The following is a 15,599-nucleotide window of genomic DNA, read 5'->3' as shown; positions in this document are numbered from 1 at the left end:
GTAATATTCAGAGGCTACATACCAAAACTACAACTTCTTTCCTGTCATAATACATGTGAACTCATAAAATCTAATTCACTCTCTATTCATATGTCCACTGAAACACATTTTGTGCAAATCACTGTACATCCTTCACACGAGATTATTAATAATAATGCAAGAATAACCTCAATGACACATTGTCTTTCACTACACACCCACTCTTCTTACATGCACTTCCTTTCCTTAAATCAATAAGTGTACGTTGTCGTGTATTCTTCCTTCACACATACACGTACTTCACGTTCATGGTTCAGAGGGAAAACACTTCGATTTCGTTGCGGAACAGAGGAAACAAAATTTCGTGCACTCGCCATTACTCGGTCCACGATAATACACACATTAAAGCATACCATTTGCACTATTTCACTGAATCTTTTAAGATATACTTTCAGGCAGATAATTAAAGGTATGCTCACAATGAACTTTCTTCACACAGAAAAATTATGTTTCAGTATGAGCCAGTACTACAGTCTGGAAATGAGCATTATGTGCACCATATGCTGCTTTACGAGTGTGTGGCGCCTCACCACTTTGCATCCACAGACTCCATGTTCCAGAGATTTGTGGAGCACCCTGGAGAGTCATGCTATTCCTCTGCTATGCCTCCAGAATGGGACCAATGCATTACCCCAATTGTGTCATGGGCAGTTGGCTCTCAAGGTACAGTTTGTTATCTTGGTCATGAGGCGGTTTTTACATGCTGTATGTTTGCAAAATGTGTGTTAAGCCCACACATCATAACATTGTGGCTATCACAAAGACCTTCCTTCATCGTTCCTGACCTAACCTTCCTTGTGCAAAGCTCAAAGTATCCTCACCCCAGAACATTTCCAGAGATCTCTTTGTTTCATTTGTAAAAAAATCGCCAATTGCACTAAGACATTTATCTTGTTGAATCACTAAGTTCTGAAGCTTTCAACATTTCAGTCTCACTGGTATTAAAAACTTTCGAAAGTTTCTTCATATGAGAACGTTCAAACGCCTTTCCTGATATATTACATATTCTAAATATAAACCCCTCCGTCCAATGTGATATATAAGTTTTTACTATATGAAAATTTATCTCCCTTACATGTTTCGGTCCTTATGGACCATCTTCAGAGGGAACATCATTACAAACTGGAAACTACCATCACAATAGGTGTTTTGATTTAAAATACATACACTTATATACTATAATGCACAATACACATAAAGTCGAACATTTCACAATCACAGCAGCTTCCTGGTATTGTAAAGTTTTTAAAAGTTTCTAGATGTTATTTAAAAAAGCTTTATTGTCAATAATTAAAATTTTTAAACCACGTAGGTTCGTGTCCATACTCCTATCTTCCTTCTTGTATGGGACAGATTTTGTGCCGCCTGTCTTTCTTGGTGAGGAGGTTCTTGATGTCGTCCAGGGTTTGCTCGTGGCTTGCTGTGTTGTTTGTAACCTCCTCACCAAGAAAGACTGGCGGCACAAAATCTGCCCCATACAAGAAGGAAAATAGGAGTACAGACATGAATCTACGTGGTTTAAAATTTGTAACTATTGGCAATAAAGCTTTTTTAAATAACATCTAGAAACTTTTAAAAACTTTACAATACCACGAAGCTGCTGTGATTGTGAAATGTTCGACTTTATGCATACTGTGCATTATAGTACATAAGTGTATGTATTTTAAATCAAAACACCTATTGTGATGGTAGTTTCCAGTTCATAATGATGTTCCCTCTGAAGATGGTCCATAAGGACCGAAACATGTAAGGGAGATAAGTTTTCACATAGTTATAACTTATATGTCACATTAGATGGAGTGGTTTGTATTTATAATTGTTAGTGTGACAGACAAGAATGAAACAAATCAAATTTACATATTCTGTTAAATAGTTTCAGAGATAAAACAGGCACACTGAGGAAATTATGTTGCTGTTTTGCATTCATCTTATACACTCGTATCTCGTACACTGAGACTTTCAAAAATAAGAAATACAAGTTTGGATGAACTGTACGATGTGTGTGTTGATATGATCTTAGGACAGTGAGAATTATCACACATAACTCAGTCTAATATGGTGAATGATTACATTATTTTATCTTGTGCACGTAGGTGAGTTCCTGCCTAACCACGTAGGATTACCTCTGGCTGACGGCAACAAGGCCAGGTATTTCATGCTGGAAATTCACTATGACAATCCAAAATTCAGACAAGGTAAGGAGAAGATCTTGGTTTACAACTTGGAGATGTTCATTTAATGTAATGGCAGAACTATTATTTTTTTGTGTAAGCACAATAATTAATCACTCATATGTAACCTAAATTTTACATGTATGGAGCTTGTTACATTAGTGGCACAGGCCTACAGAGTGGGCTGTACTAGCTGCTACTTAAGGTACGATTATTGGCGCCAGTGATGATTTATTTTAACTGCAGTAGAGCAAATTTAAAATCCTTAAACACATCATGGCTGCCAGCCAATTATACCAACAACAATTATGAGTTACAAGTATTAACCCTTTAAAACCCAGTGATTACTAAATCTACCACCTGCTTTAACATGCTAAAACTCTGCATTTTGTTCACCGAATGTATGTATGTTTCTTATGATTCCTACAATAAACATCAATTGTTTCCTTAAGCAGCATTAACTAGGTGGTTTTTGTAGTGGAAATACAATCTGTTTCTTGTGAGGCATTACCTGAATTACTAATATTATATTAATTAAAAGGAGTTGGGCCTTTAAAGAGGCAAATGTTTCAACTAGGAAGAAAAATAAATAACTGATGTGCTCCACATAGTAGAATTTTCATTGGAAATTTGGTAGTTATCCATCTAGTCAAGAATTCCCTTCATTTTAAGGAATCCAACACATCACCATCATCAAAAATACCTTCCAATGCACATTATCCTGAGCCAGTGCAATGTAGTCTGTATCTTTGCATGCTTTTTCTCAGAGAATCATTTCTTATCCTCCCACATACATCCGGATGTCTGAAGTGGCTGTTTCAGTTCAAACTCTCAGGTAAAATTTTGTATTGGTATATTTTTCTCCNTTTTTCTTCTACCCTGAAGATGGAGGCGATACGTTCCTCCGAAACGTCGGTTAACACCACATATACACGGTGCAAAATCCCAGAAGACTGCTTTCTTCTAAACAACTTCTTCGGCACCANAGCGGCCTTAACAATATTAAGTGAAATGCACAAATCACGAAGCTTTCATTTTATAGTTCTGATTGCTCTTCTGTTACTCATCTCTCTAAGTTCTAAACAACTTCTTCGGCACCGTGTTCTCAAATACCCTCAAATTCATGTGCTTCCCTTAGAGTGCGAGCTGAAGTCACTCACCCATACAAAATATCAGCGGGTATTGCATGAGACATGTTTTATTCACAGTGAAGGACAGTTCTGGACTGAGGATCCACTACACAAAAGACTTGCGGCAGTACGACGGTGGAATCCTGGTGAATGGAATCACAATCACTCCACTCCACATTGTGCCTCCCCACCAACTGGAATATCGTACAGCAGGGTACTGCAGTTCACACTGTACCCATAAGGTGAGAAGCAACATAATTTGCTTACATAATTTTTGTTTCAGTTCAGGAAAAATCGGCAGCAATATACAAGACTGTCTGCAAGTTCCTCCTCCTCTTCCCCTCCACTTCTTCCTTCATATTTCAGGCAATCATTCTTGTTATATCTAAAATAATCGAACTTCCATCTTTTCCTCTGGTGTCGCAAGTCTCTCTTCCCAATCAGTTTTTCGTTCTCATGTTTTATCTCCATAGTAACCTCAAAATGGAAACAGGCAATTCTGCCAAAACATCAATACCTCTCTACAAAAGTACATGACATCACATCTCAGAAGACTGAGATCAGTTTATTTGTATTTAATGAAACTGAATTCAAGTTCTGCAATTCAAATGAACTTCAGTCAAAATTTCCTGTTTAAAACAAAGCTGAATTCAAGCTCTTGTCAGTCACTGCTCTGAGGACTTCACATCTCATAAATAATATGTATTAATACGTACTTCATTAGCATAAATCCTTCTGAATTTGTAAGGCAACATCCATTTTCATGACAATACAAATGAATAACAAAACGTTCTGGGACCTTAGTGTCTCACATATTAAGCAGAAAGAAAGCTTTAGTATGTATGTGTAATGAAGTAACAAAACAATACAATTTTGGAGGTTACAGTGTTGGTAGTACCAACTGGAGTGATTTACATGTATGAGGTACACTGCTGTCATGACCTCAGATGGCATGATATAACACACTGAGATCCATGAAGATGGTACAGGTGTTCAAGAAATATAAATGTTTTGTCTCAGCAATTTGATTAGCTGTAATGTTGGTATTACTGAGTGAAAGGAAATGTGAAATGCACCATTGAGATGGGCTCAGGTGGCATGAAAACATAACAAGTTTCATGAAGCTCGGTACTGGCATCCAACCAATATTAAGGTTTTGCCTCAAGCTATTTGGGAGGCTGTAATGTTGGTATTACTGAATTGAGGGTTTATTAACGCTTTTTAGATGGGGTTAAGAGTAATGATATACATCCTAAAATTCATAAATATTGGTTAAGTCATTCAAAATTTAATAGATGGTGGGAAATACACATACAAACACATGAGACAGGAAGGTGATTTCATAAGTCTGCTCTTATTTTTTTGAATAAGGAAAGTAGGCTAAAACAACTAATTTAAACCATTATCTAGTACTATTTCTGAACTCTTGTGATATAATTCCTCCATGCTTTGAACAGCCTTAGTCCTAAATGTACTGAAATCTTCTCAGGGGATAAGATAAGTCAATGTTGAGTTAAGAACCTATGTTTTGGAGATCTCTTCCATCTCCATAATCAAGCATGATGATGAAGATAGAGATTTCTGAGATGCTGGTTTCTAATTCAACACTGACATGACTGATCATTCAATAAGATTTAGTACATTTATTCACTGTGAGAGCTACAAATCAAAATATTTTACATGTCCATGTTCTGAAACTTACAAATTAATATGTCAATTAAAACTGCATACAAAAATACATTTCTTACATGTAGTTATTCTGCTCATGAATATTACAAAGGAAATTGTTTCACTGAGGACTGCTACTTAGAGTTAATAAACCAAACTATTTAAAATTATTGGGTTTTTGGACTTTTTCAATCATCCAGTAGTCTAGAAAATAGAAAACACAATGTTTTGGAAACTGGATCTGTTTCTGACCCCCAACTCAGTTGGGCCTCCTAGAAAGTGCTAACTTCAGTCACTGGGCAACTCCTTAATCTAAGTCTTATATTACAATTGACAGTCAGTCAGCCAGTCTTCCTTGGAATAAAGCAACCATCTGGGGCTTACAAACAGACTTTTGAAGTATTCTAACCGACCTCCACACAATATGGGACAATCCTTCAAAGTCAAAGTCACATTGCGACTGACGGTCAGTCAGTCAGTAAGTCTTGGTGTCAAGCGCCATCTGGGGCTCATGACTTGATATTTATTACTCTTTGACAGTTATGGTATTGTTTTTAAGATGACAGGTCTGTCTTTTGTATATGCTGCTGGCCCTTGCCAGCACAGTCCATCTCGTGTCTGAGTCCCTTTGGACTGGTGACCATATTTTACTGTCTCAGATTTGAGATTTCACTTTTTGTAGTCTCCTACGACTCACAGGGTCACGGTGGAGGTATTCAACCCCGCCTCCACACAGGTGATGGGACAATCCTTGTCACATTCACACAGTATTTAATCACCTCAGACCAGGCTAATTCCGAGGGAGATAACAAGAAAATATACAATAAAAATTCTGATAGAGAACACGCATGCGTGGAACTAAGAGAGAAAAAGAAGTAGAAATTTGTACTACAAACCTAGCCAACAAAACCACATGCCTAAGAATCAATGTAAAGAAATGGAAAAAATTTGTGAAGACATGTATCTATCGTTAGTGCCATCTGTGGATTAAAACCTGAATGCTCGAAACCTTATTGAAACCCATGAAGAATCTGTCATGTCATACAGATCTCTGTGAGTTAGAAACCTCATTGCTGATGAGAGGGGTCCAGATAGAAATGTCCAAACTATTTGATAACAATTCAATTCACTATTTTGTGAACCTAACATCTCTGTCCTATGCAGACATTACCACAGACAGGAATTAAGCTTGTATCGGTGGTACTTCACTCTCATCTGGCGGGCAAGAAGATTCGGGTACGTCACATCCGGGAGGGTCGCGAATTGCCACGCATTGCAGAGGACAACAGCTATGACTTCAGCTATCAGCAGTCAAGAATACTACCCCATGAGGTGGCAGTATTGCCAGGAGATGAACTGGTGACAGAGTGTGTGTATCAGACACCCAACAGAACTGAGCCCACATTTGTAAGTAGGGTGGTCTTCACGTTTACCAACACCTCATTCAATGTGATCATTAACATAGATCAATTATACATATATGTCTCTGCTTTTACCTTTCTTTAGAATAACTGATGATGCTGTATCAGTTGCAAATTTGTTTAGCACTTTGAGACCCTCATTGCAAGATTGTGTTCATCTGGACATTAAATGAAGAATCATCTCATAACTAAGATAACCAGAAATTGCACTCACAAAGCCAGTCCACTACTCCAAATCAACAACACAAAAATAAACTTCCACTCTTAATAAACTGTTTATTTATTTGAAAGTGAAACTTTTCATCTTCCTTTGCACTTGGAAGGAGTAATATGGCCCTTTAATAATATTAAAATTTAACGTTCCAAAATTGGGCGGTGGTAGCGTATTTGGTTGAGGCACTACACTACAAGCCAGAAGGTCGCAAGATCAAATCCCAATGAGGTAATTGGATTTTTATCAATTTACCTAAATTACGAATACATAATTTTGAAAATGTGTTTGTTCACCTGTTGCTGTGTGAGACATGATAAATATTATTTATGGTATTTTATATGAGTTTCCCACTTCACTGTAAACACTACTGTCAGATATAACAATCCTGGTTTTGGCTTTCAGCTTTTGTGCTAGTAATAAGACATTTGTTCGATGGTGCCTTATATGTTCTGATTTGAGAACTGCTTAATCAAATAAATTATTACAATTTCCTATTTTAGGGTGGCTATTCAACCAAACAAGAGATGTGTCTTGCATTTCTACTATATTACCCACGCACCCAGCTGGCTGGCTGCTACAGCATGACACCTGTTAAGTATTTCTTTGAAACTTTCGGCGTTCGCCAGTTCTATGATGTCGACATGGACACCGTGGAGAGAATGATTCTCAAAGTTCCCATCCCAGACGAGTAAGTTTTCATAATATTCCTTCATAAATGCATCCCTAATAATCTTTGAACCACATTACGAATTTTTATGAAAAGATTAATTTTCGTGAAACTTGGTATGATCATTACCTGATTATAGGCCATCTCAATTTCTTATATTCTAATTACTTGTTCCATATAATGTCCATGTGATAACAGAGCAATATTGTGGGAGTTGTGTTATATGTACGCAGGTCATACTGAAAGTCACGGGCAACTTTTTTTTGCATGCAACCTGGGAACAGCAGACGAAAGAGAGTATGGTGGCAGGTGGAACCAGATGTTGTGTTAACCTTGAGTGTCTTGTGACGTCACGTGACCAGTATCACTCCTAACAAAATGACCGACAACGATATGTCATTTTGCCAGCGTGCTATCATCAAATTTCTTGTGAAAGAGGAAGTCCCTGCTGCAGATATTCACCAGAGAATTCAGCATGCTTATGGAAGTGTGTGCATGGGTGCAAGCAGTGTTCAAAGATGGGTGAAACATTTTAAAGATGGGAACATCAGCATCAAAGATGAGCCTCAGAGCAGTCATCCTCAAACAGCCTCAACCGAACGCAACAAGGAAAGAGTGGTTGAGATCATTCAAAATGACAGGCGTGTGACTGTGGACACAATAGCCCGAAAACTTGGAATAGGGCACAGTGCAGTACAGGAGATGATTGAAAGCTTGGGCTATAGGAAAGTTTGTGCTCACCGGGTCCCGCGGTTATTGACCGAAGACCACAAAGGTCAGCGAAAAGCCATCACCTCAGTACTGCTGCAGAGATAACGACACGAAGGCGATGATTTTTTGCTCTATATTGTGACAGGTGACGAAAGCTGGTTTCACCATTTCGAGCCTGAAACGAAATGGCAGAGTATGGAATGCAACTATTTGCATTCTCCATCAAAAAAGAAGGCAGAGACAGTGGCATCAGCTGCGAAGGTGATGGGAACAGTCTTCTGGGATGCAGAGGGGTTTATTCTGGCCGAATTCCTGGAACCTGGGCAAACCATCAATGCTGCTCATTATGTCCAGATGCTGCACAAGCTCCGTCATGCATTGCATGATAAACGTCCGGGACGAAACAAATCATCCTGTATTACAACGCTCACCCCCACACCGCTCGCCTCACACTTGAAGTAATTGCAAAGATGGGGTGAGAAGTTCTTCCACACCCCTCCTATAGCCCTGATCTGGCACCCTCCAACTAGAATCTTTTTGGATTTGTGAAGGATCAGCTGTGTGGACAACATTTTGAGAAAAGAGAGACAATTCAGAAAGCAGTACGTCAGTGTCTGCGAATGGCTGGAATGGAATTTTACAGAAGAGGAATTTTCAAACTCCCAGAATGCTGCGAGATATGTGCACAAAGAAGTGGCGATTATGTGGAAAAATAAAGAAGGTCTGTAGATTGAAGGGGTGTATTTGGTTTGTCAATAATAAAGCATGTTACTTTACAAAAAATTGTTGCTCATGACTTTCAGTACGATCCCCGTAATTAATAAAGGATTCATATTTCTCTTATGACAGTAGAGGTTCTAAAAATATGCTAATTTATTTAGAATAAGTTTCTGTACAGTATGATATAACAACACTGTCATAATGTGGCATTCATATTTAGCTTCCAGTCTGACCTTTAGAATGCTAGTCAGACATGCTACCATTAATTACAAAGCAGCCCAAGGCATACCTGGGAGACAACAAATATTAAAATGGTACTGAAAGGAATTATTTGTGAATATGTGAGGAAAATGTAACTGACTCAAGATAGCATCAATAATGGGAGGTTTGCAGCAGCAGTGACAACATTTCAAGCTTGTTAAGGAACTTCTTTAACTCCAGATTAATTGGTTCCAGTATGTGAACGAGTAAACTAATTAACTTACTGAGACCATTCACTTATGAGTGTTAGTTAATTGTGTATACAGCTAATTTATTTCTTTTACACGTTTTCTTTCATCTCACATGCCCCCCCCCCCTCTCTCTCTCACACACAAACACATATGCACACTTGCACAGACACACACAGGCTTCTCTTTCATATAAAATAAAATTAATTATTTTATTCATTTTTCCCTTCTGCCTTAGACAAGGCTCAAACCGAATACCACGTTCTACAACATCAACTACCACAAGCACTGCAGCGAGTTTCCCAACTGGAGCTAATGGTGCTCTGGATGAGGAGGCAAACAGTCGGGCAATCTCAGCGCTGCAGCAGATGAAGGAGTTCACAGTGGAAGCAGAAGATGGCGATGCAGCGGGCTCTGGGGGTCTGTTCGGTGAGCTGGTCATCAGTGAGCCAGAAGAATTTCAGAACAGAAGTTTCACATCCCACTTAGTTGAGCTACCATGGACTGAGAAACTGCTTACCCAGCGAGTGGAAGAATCCTTCTATGCTGGCAAGCACATGGTATTTTGCAGGAAGCATGATGACCAGCTTGCTATAGTGAGTAACATTTCTCATCATCATCCACTGGAATTTCTATTACGGATTATAGTCCTCTGACAGAACTTCCTCCATTCTTCTCTATTTTCCCATTAGACCAAGACTGTCCACTCTTTACTAACTCTCTTCTATATATGTTCAGTTATATATTATCTCCATTTTATCTCTGATTTCTCCAGTGTCTTTCAGTCTAGTGATTCTCAAGCTCCTGCCTCTTGCAACCGACTGATCATTTTATCAAACTACTACAGCCCCACCGCAGGAAATCAAAGCTTTATTTTACCAAGAAGCATATTTTTACAATTACGTATAATTTGTATTATATTAGGCCATGCCATAGCTCAAGCGGTTAGTCGCTGGCTTCCCACCGTGGCAGCCCAGGTTCGATTCCGGGTCTGGTCAAATGGGATTTGTTGTGAACAAAGTGGCGCTGGGGCAGGTTTTCTCCGAGTACTTCGGTTTCCCCGCCAATCTTCATTCCACCAAATTCTCCATCATCATAATCACCCAGGGAAGGCTACAATAGGCCAATCAGTGACCGCCGTGCCAAGTAGACCCAGTTGGACTCCACCCCCACTAAGTGAACTTTTGTATTACATTAGTTATAAATGGATGTTCTTGAATACTTAAATATTTCATAAATGCTCGATAATATGTCTTATTAATACAATGCCATAGAATAATATACACAGTTTTGTTAGCAGAAATACGTATAATTATAATGCCTCTGTAACGAGGATCTTGTGTGAAGAATGCAGGAAACTTTCCAAGAGAATTTTATGTGACAGAAGTAAATTTCGTTTTTAGCCTCTCACGTCCCACCCAGCCGAGCCTCACATCCCACCCATTACTCTCCTGTTCATTTTTATGTCCTCAGGGTGCTACTACTGTAACCGTACAAAGAAACTAACTCCATTCTGTAGAACCTTACTTAACATGGTGACATTTGCTAAGCTATCAATAAATTCCTCAACTTAAGTTATATTGCCATGTTCATAAGATCCCAGCACTAGATCCCATTCTGAACTAGTTATATTCAATCCACAATCTCCCCCCATCATCAATTTACTTTAAGAGCCACTTCAGTATTATTCTCCCATCCAAGTTCAGGTCTCCAAAGTGGTCTCTTCCTATTGGCTTTTCCAACCAAATTTTCTATGTATTTCTCCATTTCTCCCGTTTATGCTACATTCCCCACTATTTCATTCTCCTTGATTTTAGTACACTAATAATATTGTATTGATTCTGACCTAACTCTTCCAGTCACAAACAGTGTGAAATAAGGTGACTTTCAAGAGCCATTATTTCCTGATCGTTAAGAGATATGTAGAGGATATGATATGCTTAAATATATTTATCATCTCCCTGTCATATTCTCTTCGCATAACATCCCACTTCAACATGATTCTTCTGCTACCTCTTCTTCCTCCTCCTCTTCTTTTTATTCCAATTCTTGTTCTTGTTCTTGTTCTTGTTGTTTCTGTTCCTATTCATCTTCTAGTATCAGATTCAAAAGGCTGGGAGTGATTTGTCACTCTGCACATAACAGGTATTAATGCAACATATCAGGGGTCTGTCATAAGTTCTTTTCTCTTTGTTACTTATAAAGTTTTGTTGGCACGTGATAAAAAGGTGGATGAACATTGGGCCTTACCATTGCAGACAGAAGCTCTGGAATCTGCAATGTCAGAGTTCTTTACTTGTGCATCCTAAAAATTCATCTCTTGAGCTATTAATCATATAAAAATATGAGGATGAAAAAATGAAGAGAAGTTACCTGCATTTCTGTAAAAAATTTTATTTTAGAAATTGTCCTTGATTACTAATTCAGGTACATTTTTTATCATCCTCAAATTCTCAAAACCAAATTTAAGATGAAGAGTTGTATGTTCCGGGACAAAATGCTGTGTAGTCTGCCAAAATTCAACCAACATTTCAGAGGAACATGCTGTCTCCACCTTCTGAGTCAAAGATTAAGCCAAGCAAGAAACCAGCATTAAAACAGGTGGCAAGTGGAGGTCTGACAGTCAAATGATGTTTCATGGAAACACACCACCTCCCTCTTCAGGGCTGAAAATTGTGTGAAGCAAGAAGCCAGCATGAAGCATATCCTGGCTATTCTCTTTGCTTTCTTCATGCTGGCTTCTTGTTTTGCTTGCTCTTAAACCGTGAAGGTAGAGGTGACATGATCCTCCAAAATATCTGCTGATTTTCAACAGACTACACAGCATTATGTCTGAGAAGATGAAACTGTACGACTGATTTATAAACTTCAGCTCACTGACAGACAAACTTTCCGGGCTAGAAAACCGAATAGTTACTATAGGATTCTGACGATGGTGTATAACACACTGATATGTTGGGATTTTGGACTTTATCCATCATCCTGGTTTTTAAGATAACAAATAAAAACACGACGTTTCGGAAACTGGATCTGTTTCCGNCGACACCCCCTATCCCTTAAAGTTGGCACTAACTTCGTCAACAAGCGGTGGTCGCTCAGTCGGTATAGTTCACTTGCAGACTAAAGCCAAGGAGTTTGACAGACAAACTTCAGATAATTGTACGGTTCAACTTTCACATACAAAAACAGAAAAGGTAAATAGGCAGACTACCTCAAGTTTCCATACAACAAAGATTCTATAAAAGTATTATTTCATTAAGAAATTTAAATTTGGCTCCAAATATAATTACATTACCGTAAGTAACAGTTGTAAAACACCTGACCTACTTGTTATTACAAAAACTATGGTGAAAGAGAATAAAAATTCGAGGTTCCTTGTATGAAAAAAATTTCAACATGGTCAATATGTTCAAATTGGTACTAAGATTTTCTCCCCTAAGTATTCACATTTCTTATATAAGGAGACTGAAACTTTCATTTAGGCCAGACATCGAGGGTGGCATATAAGTTTTTTCAAAGTCTTTAACTGAAACGATTACTTTATTTCGTCAAATTTTGTCAATATTCCTTCAACCTGAGCAGATCTCTTATGTTGGATTTGAGGTTCTCACAGCTGCAACTATGTGGGGTATGGTCATCTGAAATGTAACACAATGTGTCTCAGAAAACTCCCGACATTCCAGAAGAAATCATAATCATCAAGGTCAAAGAAAATGCAGATCCTGATTCAATGGGATATTCAATAAACAAACATTTATAATGAATTTCAGTATTATGTCCACCCACCTGTTGAGATCCCATGCAAATATCCAAGTCAAATTCTGGCAAAACTATAATAAGTTATTACACAAATGTACAGACTTCCTGTGGTATTTAATTATGCTAGGGAACAGCTCTGTCCCAATAATCAGATAGGTATACTTAGAGATTTTCAAACAAATAACATACTTGGTTACTTATTACAAGTATTGTGTTTTGGACATTATCCATTGTCTTGTCTAATTATTTAAAAAACCGTCCTGAAACAACGTTTCAGAGACTGCATTCTGTCCCCATCCTCAGGTAAAACCTACTCCGCAGGTAGGGGCTAGCTCTATCTATTGGACCCAACAGAATCCAGTCTCTGAAACACTGTGTTTTGAAAAAGAAACAGGGCGGTTTTCTTAAATAATTAGATAAGACGATGGATAATGTCCAAAAACATAATACTTGTAGCAATATACCATCATCACAAACTTTTAGATTTTATTTGGTTACTTATTGTTTATTCATGTAGTTATATTTCATTTATGGTTCCATTATATATACGTGTACTACCAGAATGTCAGATGGCACAGTGTTAAATGATAGGATGATTAGCAAATAATTAAGTGGATGTGAATGGAAGCAGGCATGGCCTACTCTGAGATACTGTCCCACTTTCTTACATATGAGAATAAAGCAGGGGTACTGTCCACTTTACCAATGATTTTCGGTAAATGAACAGAATAATCTACATAGGCTTAACATGCTACTCTAAATTGATGGTGAATTCTAACAGGATCCTCCTTTTTGGTACATGGAAATATTGGTAATTTATCAATGAATCTCATTCCAGTTCAGTGAGAATAACTGAGCTTCAAATTGTGTGAAAGCAAAAAGAACCATACTTTCATTTGCCATTTTGCAGGGGGGGAAAAGGTGGAAAACATCTTAACAACTCTCAAAACATACTAGATCAGAAGCAGAAACATAAAACCTGATGAGATCAAAATAAATTGATGGAGTAATGATTGTTCCAAGAGAAATAGTTAAGAAGATATGATGCCCAAGTGAAACAAGTCCAACGATAATTTAAAATCTGTGTTGTTTAAAGGGCCCATGCACACGGCACACAGTTCTCAGAGCTTACTCAAAGCTTATCTTCAATCACCATTCTATACCTAAGAGTGGCCAGTCCCTAAAGCTGGAGTGACCGAGCCCCACCAACATTTAATATCTCATGTCGTTTAAGGATTATCTAATTTATTTTCATTTAAAATAACACATAAATCAGTTTTGATAAATTTATAATTTGTTTGCAATTTGTATGACATAAAAATAGCTTTTATAATCCACAGAGAAACAGTTTATGATGCAAGAAATTCATGAAGGGTCTTGCATCATGGAACCTAGCCTTATCATTGTCTTCCATTGAAATTCCTTCCAACTGCTAATGACATTCAACATGCTGGGCCTTCCTCTCACAAAACTGTTCAGCTGCAACTTCGGCAAGCGATTTTGTTATCTTTCATAGGGTCATTCGTAGGCTACGCCATAGCTCAAGCAGTTAGTCGCTGGCTTCCCACCGCGGCGGCCTGGATTCTATCCCAGTTCTGGTCAAGTAGGATTTGTGGTGGATAAAGTGGCTCTGGGACGGGATTTCTCCGAGTACTTCGGTTTCCCCTGCAAGTCTTCATTCCACCAAATTCTCCATCATCATAATCACCTGAAGCAGGCTACAATAGGCCAATCACTGGCCACCATGCTGAGTGGACCTAGTTGGACTCCACCCCCCACTATGCGAAAACATTAATTTGGGGTCATCTGTGCTTCGTAGAATTCATTACAATATGTGATTCCTCCACTTGCCTGAACACCCCTTGTTCTTAATGTCACTAGGTGTAATGAACAGATTAACTATACTACAAGAAAAGCATGCATAAACATATCAGATTTCTTCTTTTTGTGTGTGTGTGTGTGTGTGCGTGTGAGTGTGTGCGTGTGTGTGTGAGTGTGTGTGTGTGTGTGTGTGTGAGAGAGAGAGAGAGAGAGAGAGAGACTAGGTATGATAGTGTGACAAGTGTGAGAGGTTATGTTGACTGACAAGTCTGTAGTATGAACATGAATATGGCCCAATTTTCGTTTAAAAAAAATCAAAGAAAATAAAACATGAATTGGTGAAATATGTGCTCCATCATCAGTGAATTTTAAGATAAAAATATGTAAATGCAAGATTATGCAGAATTAGCGACATTTTCAAGGGTGATGTTAGAACAACAAAATGTAATATAATTCCAGTGCTGGTAGCAACAGACAACGTGCATAAAATAAAGAATAAAAGGAGATGGTGAAATAAATTTAAAGACAATTTCGAAATGATCTGTGTGACAACGAATCACTTCCAAATTGTCTTTAAATTCAGTTCCGACAAGTAATTATTTACCAAATTAAGCTTACCCTATGCCAGCATCACCGATCACAGTGACCGTGAGGTGTACGGCATGAAATATCTTGGACCGCTCGAACTCTACTCAAGACATTGATGTTTATTTACGTTTATTCTGTCTTTGTTGAAACGAAAGTTTTCACGGATGCCCTGTGTTCCAAGTGTGAGCAAGAGGAATAAGGATGGATGGATGGATGGATGGATGGATGGATGGATGGATGG

General features: G+C 38.2%; 1 protein-coding gene across 2 annotated transcripts in view; it reads left to right on the top strand.

Annotated features, from left to right (window-relative positions):
- LOC111869051 (MOXD1 homolog 1) overlaps positions 1-15,599 on the top strand; it is a 74,080-nt gene that overhangs the window by 51,438 nt on the left and 7,043 nt on the right. For both annotated transcript variants that reach the window (XM_023860253.2, XM_023860252.2), the window contains 6 exons: positions 495-702; positions 2,133-2,234; positions 3,419-3,582; positions 6,173-6,415; positions 7,144-7,331; positions 9,429-9,786. In XM_023860253.2, coding sequence (XP_023716021.1) covers positions 495-702; positions 2,133-2,234; positions 3,419-3,582; positions 6,173-6,415; positions 7,144-7,331; positions 9,429-9,786 — 1,263 coding nt within the window. The remainder of the gene's footprint in view (positions 1-494; positions 703-2,132; positions 2,235-3,418; positions 3,583-6,172; positions 6,416-7,143; positions 7,332-9,428; positions 9,787-15,599) is intronic.

The sequence above is a fragment of the Cryptotermes secundus genome, unplaced genomic scaffold, assembly GCF_002891405.2.
Source record: "Cryptotermes secundus unplaced genomic scaffold, Csec_1.0 scaffold70, whole genome shotgun sequence".
NCBI lineage: Eukaryota > Metazoa > Arthropoda > Insecta > Blattodea > Kalotermitidae > Cryptotermes > Cryptotermes secundus.
This window is presented reverse-complemented; position numbering and strand designations above follow the sequence as displayed.